Below are 10,640 nucleotides of genomic sequence, written 5' to 3' on the forward strand. Positions count from 1 at the left end.
CCGCCCTGCTCCTTGCCCAGTGACCCTCACTGGACGGCCTCTGGGCCTGGGACGAGAGGATTGCCCGAGAAGGGGGCGCTGAGGCAGTGGGACTGCATGGGGTGGACACGCTGGGTTTCTGTCCCTTCTCAGCCGGAGATGCCACCTGGTCTGCTGCGCCCTCACTTCTCCCCTTAGGGCAGGCAAACAAACCCGGGCTGGGGGGCTCCCAGTGCTCTGGGCTCATCTGACAGCTGGTTACCAAAGGCAGGACACAGCTAGCACTTGAGAGCCGCAGGGCGCCCTCCCCCGCAGCTTCTGCCCGCTGGGCTGAAGCCTCAGGACCCTCGGGTAAAGGGAAATCCACCTTAGGGCAGTAGCAAGCCCTCTGAGGGGCCTTTTCCCTGGGGCTCTGCCCTCAGGGGTCTGGGAGGAGAAGGGGCTAGGAGGTTCCTCCCCCAGAATGTGGCTAGCCCCTTGCCCTTCTGGTGCCAGGTTCTGGCCGCAAGGGGGCCAAGTGCTGACTGTCCAAATCCCATGCTAGGCCCTGGCAGACCGGCCTCCAGAGCCTGACACCTCCTCTCCACCTGAACTGTCTGTCTCCACCCAAGAGTCTCTGGGTTTTGAGAATGAGGCTGAGACAGTCATGGAATCCCAGGAGCAGTGAGCCAACATGCCCCTCACCTAGGGCTTGGGGGCAGCGGGTGTAGGCACAAAGGCATTTCTTCGGGGATCAGCCTTTGCTCCATACCGCTCTGGGAGCTGGAGGGTTGGCCTGGCTGTCCCCTAAGATGTGACAGCTGACACATGGACCCTAGGTCCTTCAGAGGCCTGAGCCCTCTCAGCTGGCAGGTCCCAGAGCCCAAATAATTATAATGGACAGAAGATGCCTCTAGGGCTCAGAGATCGGGGACAACACAACAGAGTGATTTCCCAAGAGGGGCTGGCAAGGCCCTTCACGGGAGAGGCTGTGGAAATTGCCCTTTCCCGAGTGTCACTGTGTGCCAGGCACAAGTTATCCTCAAACCTATCCTGTGAAGCGAGTAGTGCTATGATCCCCAATGTTCAGATGGGAAAACTGAGGCCCAGAGACGGAAAGGGAGCTGTCCAAAATCACCAGGCTAGAAAGTGACAGAGCCGGGGTTTGTACCTAACTCTTGGCTCCAGAGAACGTACACTGCCCCTTGGCAGGGTTGGCCCAGGATTCTCTGGAGACCCATCCCTCAGGGCCCTGGCAGAGCCGGGGGACAAGCCTGAGGAAGCCCTCTGAGGGCCTACTCTCTTGTCTCACTCCTCTTCTTCCAGGCCAATGCAGATGTGTGGGCAGTGGGGCTTGGGGTGGGAATGTGGAGCTCCCACTGCTGGGGCCCTGGGGATTCCAGGTGACCTACCCTCCATGAGGCCAACTTCAGGGTAGCCGCCCCAGGGCCTCAGCCAGTGCCCACTAAGCCCAGGATCCAGGGCGACCAGAAAGGAGTCTGGGGTGCCCGAGGGGTGGCGGCTGTAGGTAAGGCAGCCTGAGTCGAGGGTGGGGCTAATGCTAATGGGGTAACGGGAAGAGGGAAGGTAGCAGGCACTTCAGAGAGACTGGGGAGCCAGGAGGGGGCGGGAAGCTGAAAGCAGCAGAAGGGAAAGACTTGACCTTGTAACCTTTAGAATCAGAGTATGTATATGTAAAAACCCAGGTCTCCGGTTTGTTTTGAAGAGAGAGTTCGAGGTCCCTGGACCACAGCATTCCTCCTGCCACTCTTGCCTTCTAGCAGTCCTCCTAATCTTTGATCATTATGTCCCTTGGTTCCTCTGTTCGCCATCTGTCTCATTCTCTGGAATGAAGTTCTCTGGGTACAGGAAGCAGCTTGTCTTGGTCACTGCCATATTCCTGGCAGCTGGCTCCAGGCCTCAATAAACTATTATTAAATTCGTGAAAGAAATATGAGTTAGAAACGGGCCCCACTTCAGGAGGACACGTCATCGCCAGCAAGGATTTAAGGCAGAAGGTACCTCCGTGTGCAGTGAGGCAGGACTAGTGTTACCGAGTAGTGAGAGCAGGGCCTTGTGGAGGAGGGGCATTTGCTCCAGGCTCGGAAGGTTGAACAGGAGTCCAGCAGGAGAGGACACAGAGAAACTTGCCAGGTAGAGGAGTGAATACGTATAAGCTCAGAGTGCCAGTGGGTGAGCTTTTGGAGAGGAGGCCAGGGTGTCGTGTCCGGATGCTTGGAGAAAATCTCATCGGTAATATAGGAGGGGGCTAGATTTGCAAGTGAATGTGACAGTTCAGCCTAGGGGCTTGGAAATTGTTCAGCGAGAAGTAGGGAGCCATGCACAGTTGCTGAGCAAAGCAACAGAGGACTTTGCTACAGGAGTACAGGAGGTAAAGTGGAGGGGGTGCAGGGTGCCGCCTGTAGATGGGGAGATGAGTTGGAAAGGGGTCGCAGGAACCCAAGGTGGGGGGAATCAGCCCCTGGGGCAGAGGCAGCACAGCGCTGAGGTACACTAAGGGGCGAGTTCTCTGCCACCCCTCCCGATCAGGAGGGAAGGCCTCGGTCTCCTGCCTTTGGGTCTGTGATTGCTCTGACCAGTACCTATGGCTGAAGTGGCCCTGTGTCCGTTTCTCGACCCAGACCTTCTAGAATAGCAGCTCCTACATCCCTTCTCCTAGAACACTCATTCTTGGGCCCCAGCAGACATACCGTGAGAAAGTCCAAGCAGCCTTGAGAAGAATCCCGGGTGGAAAGGAACTCACTTGCCGCCCGTGGAGGATAGGAGTTGTCCTGGCAACGGGCGCTTTGTTCTGGTGGGTTCCATGCGGAGCAGGGATAAGCTGACCCCACTGAGCCCTGCCCAAACTGCATTTGGGGGATTTTTGTTCCACAGCAATAGATAACTAGAATAGGCTGCCAGCCAGGGGAAGGAAGGGGGCCAGTTTGGTGGGAAAGGTCAGCAGGGTGGCCTTGACCGGACTTGGGGAAGCCCAGACTATTGGGATCTTCAGGCCTGCAAAGAAGACCTCTGGGCCTCCAGGGCAGGTCCCTGAGGCGGGGTGTGGTGCTGAGGTGAGTGCTGAGGCTGAGCTAGAGTTCGGAGTGAAGGAAGGGTGCCTGTGGGCCTAACCCTCCTCGCAGGGGGCTGGTTCTGCTGGCCAGAGAGGGTGGACACATATCTGTGTCTCAGCAAAGGGAGAGAGCAATCCCAGATATGTTCCCGCCTCCCTCCTGGATCCTCCCTCCAGCACCCTGTGGCGGCCTGGGTTCCTGATGCCTTCTTGTGCCTGGGCCTCCAGCTCTGGCATGCTGCCCTCTGACTTGCCCTTCTGTCTGTCCGGACCCTCTGTCAGGGAGTGACGTGTGCCATGAATACCCAGACACAACAACTCTCTGGGACCTACGGCCTGAGGCAATCCCTCTCTGGAGCCCCATTTTCCAAGCCGGCCAGCCTTACCGACACATTCTGTGGACCCACGGGGCCATGGTCCTGGAGCCAGGCAGTCTTCCTTGTCCTTCCAGGCACTGCTTGGAGCCCCCTCCTCCAGGCAGGCAGCCTTCCAGGCTCCTCTCACCCCCACTCCTTGCTCTACAGACACGCTGTGGACACACATTTGCTCCCCACGGGTCCCTCAGGGGGCTGCATGGCCTCCGCACCAGCCTCTGAGCTTCCTGAGGACGGCACCCGTTCTGTCTCCACCAAGCACTCAACGAACAGGTCTGTGACTGGGCAGGACAGGGCTGGACTGGACCTCAGGGGTCTTGTATTCAGTGGGGGGGGGGGGAGTGGCAGCACTCCCAAGTCTCATGTCCCCAGAGCCCCTCCCCAGAAGTGAGTCCTAGGGAACTGAGCTGCCTGTGATCTCAGGGAGGGGACCCTGGCTGGGGATGGTGCCAGAAGGCAGAGGCCCCGGATCCCTGGCTGGCTGCGGGTCCCGGGGCACGTGGTGTCCTGAACCTGCGCCCCTCTGCCTGGAATGAGGGGGCGAGAGGAGCTGATCTCTGAGGTCCCTTCCAGCTCAAACACCTTATGTTCTATGAAATCCACGTGAGCGTTGCCATGGAGACGGCAGAGAGGAACTGTAGCAGCTCCCCCCAGAAGACAGAAGAGAGAGTCACCCCAGGAAGCGGCTGATGTCAGAGGTGTGCTCGCCCCCTCCCCCCAGTGCCCAGGTGCACAGGGGCCACGCTGAGCCCCTGCTCCCTCCTGCTCCCGCGAGGCTGAGAGGAGACACCCCGCCTGCGGCACTCGGCACTCACCTGGGTTGCACCGAGGCCCTCCCGGACAGGACAGGTGGTAAGGGGTGGGTGTCCGCCCGTTGGGGCAGGGGCTATTGTGTGAGGGCTGGAGCAGTGGGTGGTTCCCCTGCAAGCCTGACTGCCCTCTGGCATCCCTTCCCCCCCCCCCCCCCCCAGTGGCTCAGGTACTCAGACCTGAGTGCTCTTGGCGGTCCGTCTCAGGATGCAAAATGTGCCTGAGCCCCGCGGGCTGCTGCTCGGTCCGACTCTGCACTCGGGCCCCGGGCAGGTGAGACCTCTGTCTGGAGGAGCACAGGACAGCCCCCCACTCCAGGCTCTCCGGGCAACCTTTGAGTGCTGTGCTGGGGAGGCAGAGGTATAAAGGAATAAAACGGATACCTGTGGAGCCATGACAACTGAAGCAGTCCGAGCACCGGCTGCGCCTGGTGTGGGCCAGTGATGCACTCGCCTTGTCTCTCCTTTTTTCCTTAATTATGAAAGTGATCTGTGACTTCCGCCCACGAGAAATAAAAGTGCTTGGGGCGCCCGGGTGGCTCAGTTGGTTGGCTGTCCCACTTCGGCTCGGGTCATGATCTCGCGGTCCGTGAGTTCAAGCCCCGCATCGGGCTCTGTGCTGCCAGCTCAGACCCTGGAGCCTGCTTCGTATTCTGTGTCTCCCTCTCTCTCTGCCCCTCCCCCATTCACGCTCTGTCTCTCTCTATAAAAAATTAACATTAAAAAAGTTAAGGAAAAAAAAAAAGAAATAAAAGTGCTCGTTCTCCCCAAACCGTTATTAGGTCTGGCAGTGGCGACCGTATCAGTCTCTCACAAAAATGTAGGAGAGGTAACAAAGATCTATAGCAGGGAAATGTGGTACCACCACAAAACAGCTCAAATTTGTTCTATTCTGCTTGGGAGGCCACGGTGAATGGAGATAGGAAGCTGACGGGGTTCAGGGAGCTAAAGCAAGTCTGGGTTCTTCTGGGGAGGATCCTTGCCTCTTCAGCTTGCTCTCCTTGGCTCGTGGCCACCTTCTTCCAGCTCCCCTTTCCAGAGCCACCCGGCCTTCCTACTGCCATCAAATCTCCCATTACAGGGACCGTTGTGATCACATTTAGGCCCCCTCTGGCTAATCCGGGACAACCCTTCATCTTAAGACCCTTAACTCAATCACAGCTGCGAGGTCTCTTCCAGGCTCTGAGCACCAGGACCCGCATCTCTCTGGGATCCACTGCTCAGCTCCCTCAGCACCGTCCACGTTTTGTAGTTTGCGGTTTTGTGTGAAACAAAGGTTCTGTGGTTGACACAGACCTGAAAATCACCGGACAACGGATTCCTTTTTCTGTACTATCTTAATCCAGTTTGTTTAGGCATACAAATTATGCTATACCGAATACGTTGCATTACACATAAATATGCATTAAATTTATTGGGATGTGCCCATGTCCTCTAAGAGTACACATAAAATCACATCAGATCACATATCTGATCTGTCCACATTTGATGGGATTTTCCCATAAACAGATCTGGATGAAGTGTCTTCTCCCCTCCCCTACCCCATGGCTCTGCTACGTTTTCGATTTCTTCCTTTATGATTGGTCTATTTGAACTTTTTATTTCTTCTTGAGTCAGTTTTAATAGTTTGTCTTATTCTAGCATATGATGATCCTATCGAGATTTCAAAAGTTTATGAACAATTGCACACGTATTTCTTTTATAATTTTTACTTCTATTTCTGTGAATAATCCTGTGTTCTTCACCTTAATGCTCTGTATTTTGTTTTTATCTCTCTTGCAGTCACACTTGTCAGCAGACTCTTTTTAAAAATCTCAGTGGAGGGGCGCCTGGGTGGCGCAGTCAGTTAAGCGTCCGACTTCAGCCAGGTCACGATCTCGCGGCCCGTGAGTTCGAGCCCTGCGTCGGGCTCTGGGCTGATGGCTCAGAGCCTGGAGCGTGTTTCCGATTCTGTGTCTCCCTCTCTCTCTGCCCCTCCCCCGTTCATGCTCTGTCTCTCTCTGTCCCAGAAATAATAAATAAACGTTAAAAAAAAATTAAAAATCTCAGTGGCTTTATACATTAAAAATAGCTCTCTTTGTTTCATTGATCCATTCTACTCTTTCTTCTAAGGTAATTTATACTCTTAGGGCACCTGGCTGGCTCAGCCAGTAGAGCACGCGACTCAGTCTCAGGGCTGTGAGTTCGAGCCCCACCTTGGGTGTCGAGATTATTTAAATAAATAAACCTTAAAAAAGAAAATGTACAATTTGGTAAGTTTTTACATATGTATACACCCATGAAACCATGACTGCAATTAATACAAAGAAGGAATCTATCGCTTCTACGTTTACCTTTCTTTTTTAATTAAAAAAATCATTTTAAGTTTTTTTTTTTTCAACATTTATTTATTTTTGCGACAGAGAGAGACAGAGCATGAACGGGGGAGGGGCAGAGAGAGAGGGAGACACAGAATCGGAAACAGGCTCCAGGCTCCGAGCCATCAGTCCAGAGCCCGACGCGGGGCTCGAACTCCCGGACCGCGAGATCGTGACCTGGCTGAAGTCGGATGCTTAACCGACTGTGCCACCCAGGCGCCCCAAAATCATTTTAAGTTTTATTTATTTATTTTGAGAGAGAGAGAGAGAGAGAGAGCATGAGCAGGGGAGGGGCAGAGAAAGAGGGAGACAGAGAATCCCAAGCAGGCTCTGTGCTGTCGATGAGGAGCCTGATGCGGGGCTTGAACCGGCAAACCGTGAGATCATGACCTGAGCCAAAACCAAGAGTCAGATGCTTAACCGACTGAGACACCCAGGGGCTCCTACATTTATCTTTCAATTACCTGGCTTGTCAGGGTGTCCTGCCTTGTCCCAAGATCCTCTGCAGACGGCTCTTCAGGCCTCACCTCAGGTAGATGTCCTTGTGTTTGGGTGGGCTGAGGGGAGCCTGTACTGTACTAAACATATATTTAGTATGCCTCCTCATCATGAGAATCCTTGTTCTGTAGCAGGGAAATGTAACAAAATTTACATGTATTATGATCACCCATGTGCTGGGTCTTATTTGATTAATAATGCTTATTCTGATTAATACCTTGATCCACTGTTTCCTTTTGTAATTCTTTCCTGGGCTGATTAGGTTTTCTTGTGTACTCCTCCCCCCCCACCCCAGTTTTCCCTTTTACGCTAACAGCTATCATTAACTTCATTAAAAACCTTAAGGGGCACCTGGCTGGCTCAGTTGGCAAAGCATGCAGCGCCTTCATCTTGGGGTTGTGACTTCAAGCCCCACATTTGGTGTAGCGATTACTCAAATAAATTTTTAAAAACTTAAGTTTTATCAATAAATAATTGTCAGGGCACCTGGGTGGCTCAGTTGGTTAAGCATCAATGCTTGGTTTGGGCTTAGGTCATGATTTCACGGGTTCCTGGGTTCAAGCCCCATGCTGGGCTTTGTGCTGACAGCTTGGAGCTTGCTTGGGATTCTGTCTCTCTCTCTCTCTCTCTCTCTGCCCCTCCTCCACCTCAAAAATCAATAAATAAACATTAAGAAACAAACAAACAATTCTCCAATGTCCCCCTCTCTGAATCAAACAAATCTTTGGCCCATTTTATTTTCTGTTTGTTGAAAGAGTCAAGAATTTCATTTCCAGATAATGAATTTTTTCCTTAAACACGTCTTTTCTGTTTCAGAAATCCTTTTGAAACAATTGCATTTACTCCACCACCTTCTTCAAACAGTCACTTAGACTGGATTCACCTGCTTTTCTCATTTTTCACCTCTCTTTTCCTATCTCAAGTTTGTCATTTGACTGGAAGTAAAAGTTTGGGTTGGACAGGCACCTGGAAGGCGTGAGGACTCCGTGGAAGGAGGCTGTGGAGGGAAGGATGTGGGTTTCCTCCCCTTTGTCTCACGGGAAGAAAAACCCTTTACCGCTACTCTGTACCCTTCTCTTTCCTCTGACATCTAGGAGCAACGGGCCACTGCCACGTGTACTCCCTCACTTGCCACCAACCGGCTGGCATCTGGCTTGCTATCTAACCCCTCCACTCCATGCGCCCTCAGTAAAGGTCATGGGTGAATACAGTGCCTTCAACTTTATGCAGGCGACATGGCAGGATCGAGGGGCGGGATGACCCTCAGGACTAGGGGCGCTGACATGCACCTGGATAAGTGTTCTGCCCGCAATAGATAGCTCATAAATATGCGTCCCCCGAGTGCGTGATGCCAATTGGCACATGACATAGGGGCCGAGGAAGCTTCTTAGAGGAGGTACCTCTGCTGATTCTGCGAGCGTAAGTAATCGTAGAGGTGGGATGGAAAAGCACTGCAGGCAAAGGGAACAACGTGGGGAAGGGCTAAGAGGCGGGAGGCTGTAGACAGTGCTGGAAGCCCCAAGGGGGGGGTACATGTGGTTCTGTGCAGTGTGGGTGGGCCAAGGGGGCATGCGTGGCTGCACCACCCCCAGCCCTTGCTCTGTTCCTGCAGCCCGAGCCCCTGCTGGCTTCCTCCCTGTAGCCTTTCCCTCAACTTCCATACACCGTACCTGTTTCCCACTACTTCTCTGGGGCATTCTCGTTCAGACTCCCTCCAAACCTTCTTTCCCCTCCTCCTCTAGGGTGGGGCTCCCCACCTCTGGGGATTTTCATCTGCCCCAGGTCTGCTCACCCTCCCCTCCCAGTCTCACCCCCCCCCCCTTTAAGTTGCACTCTGGGCACCTTCTCCAGTGGCCTAGGGCACCAGGTGTCCAGAACCTACTCCTCACCTTTCCCTCCACATCCCTCCTCCCTGAGGTTATGCCCACCCATCCCAGCCCCCAGATAAGGTACCATCTGAGCCTCTTCCTTCCCTCCCCAGGGCTCCTGCGTCACCCCATCAACCCCACCTTGGCTTAGACCCTCATATCAGTGTTTTCCAAACTGGGTTCCCAAGCACTCCCTCTGTGACTCTGTATAAAAGTGTTCATGAGGCCCAAGAGGCTCGCGGGCTCAACAGTCCCTCCGTATTCCCCCTCCTGTCTAACTTAAGTCCTTCTCCGTACCCTGTAGGGAATTGGTCCAAGAGGCTCCAAATTGGAGAGTTGAGCCCTGAGAACGGGCCACAGTTGCCAGAGCCGGACTATCGGCCGCCTTCCTCCACCCTGGACACCTGGAGATCCTCTGCCTGTTCCTGAGTCATGTGACCTCCAGGACATGGCAGACTACCTGTTCCCTGTTCATCCCTGGCCTCTGCCTCATGGGGTCGCCACCTGTTCACCCTGGGATCTTTCCTGAGAGCTGGCTCTGGGCTGGATGTGATCTTCCCCCAGCCCTGAAACAGCCCTAAATGCTATTTCCATTACACAGATGAGGAGAGTGAGGGGTTTGGATGCCACGTCATGCTGGGGGGGAGGGGAAGCAGAGCTGCAGTGCGCCCCATGGTGACCTTGCTTGGGCTCTTCCAGTGACAGGTAGCAGGACATAGACCCAGACTTGTGGATCTGGTTGAGGTTTCCAGCTATTTTCAGCAGGGGGACAGAGGACAGGAAGTCCGGAAGCCTTGGGATGCAGTCTGGCACCTGGTCTCAGGATAGTGGGACAGGGACCTCGCCCATGTGAGGGTCTGGGGACTTCTCCCTGTGACTGCTCTGCTACCTACAGTCAGGCATCCACAATGGCCCGATGGTGGAACAATTTTATTACTTCTTCACTGAAAGTTGAGACAACGTAAAATCCATCCTTTTAAGAGCACAATTCAGTGACTTTTAGTGTGTTTACAAGGCTGTGCAACCATCGCCACTACCTAATTCCAGAGAACGTCCTCCTCATCCCAGGAGGAAACCCCACACCCATTAGCAGTCACTCCCCATTCCAGGCTCCCCAGCCCCGAGAGCCACAAATCCACTTTTCTTTTAGATTTGGTAGGACGCGGGTGCCCCGGCTGCAGAGCGAGGCCTCCTGCCCTCCGCCCGGCGGGCGGCGGCTGGGACGCTGCGCCTCCCCCGCCCAGCGGAGGCCCACCTGGGGCGTCACCTCCGTGACAGCGGGGACTAGCCGCCACACGTCGCCGGCCCTCTGGAGGAGCGCCAAGAGAGGACGCGGTGCGTATTTACTGAGCGCCTACCCCGGGCCAGGAGCTTGGAACAGGGCCGAGACGGAAAGGGACAGAGGCGCTGGGAGTGGGCGAGCGCACGCAGCGGGCGCTCAAAGGTCGCGGGCCGCGGGGGTTACCACCGCTGGTGTTCGTACTGCGGCGACGCTCGCCACCGCGAAGGGCTGCGGGGCGCCCCGGCGGCGGGGAACCGAGGCTGGAGGGCGCGCGAGGGCAGCTGCGCCGAGGCCCCACCCGCGCCGCTCCCGGGGGAGGAGTGCGCGCGGCCGCGCCACGCCCCGCCTACCCCCCCGCGGCCCGCGACCTTTGACGGCGCAGCTGCCCTCGCGCGCCCTCCAGCCTCGGTTCCCCGCCGCC

At 55.1% G+C, this 10,640-nt stretch overlaps 1 protein-coding gene and 1 long non-coding RNA gene across 2 annotated transcripts in view; both read left to right on the forward strand.

Annotated features, from left to right (window-relative positions):
* LOC121019689 (uncharacterized) overlaps window positions 1-4,746 on the forward strand; it is an 11,587-nt gene extending 6,841 nt beyond the window's left edge. The window contains exon 4 of the long non-coding RNA XR_005785735.1: window positions 3,979-4,746. This is a non-coding gene — a long non-coding RNA (uncharacterized LOC121019689). The remainder of the gene's footprint in view (window positions 1-3,978) is intronic.
* Window positions 4,747-9,538: 4,792 nt separating this feature from the next.
* Window positions 9,539-10,640, forward strand: part of PKD1 (polycystin 1, transient receptor potential channel interacting) — a 45,631-nt gene continuing 44,529 nt past the window's right edge. Inside the window, 2 exon segments of the mRNA XM_040458686.1 lie at window positions 9,539-9,547; window positions 10,226-10,272. Coding sequence (XP_040314620.1) covers window positions 9,539-9,547; window positions 10,226-10,272 — 56 coding nt within the window.

The sequence above is a fragment of the Herpailurus yagouaroundi genome, unplaced genomic scaffold, assembly GCF_014898765.1.
Source record: "Herpailurus yagouaroundi ecotype Mexico unplaced genomic scaffold, PumYag 222, whole genome shotgun sequence".
Taxonomy (NCBI): Eukaryota; Metazoa; Chordata; class Mammalia; order Carnivora; family Felidae; genus Herpailurus; species Herpailurus yagouaroundi.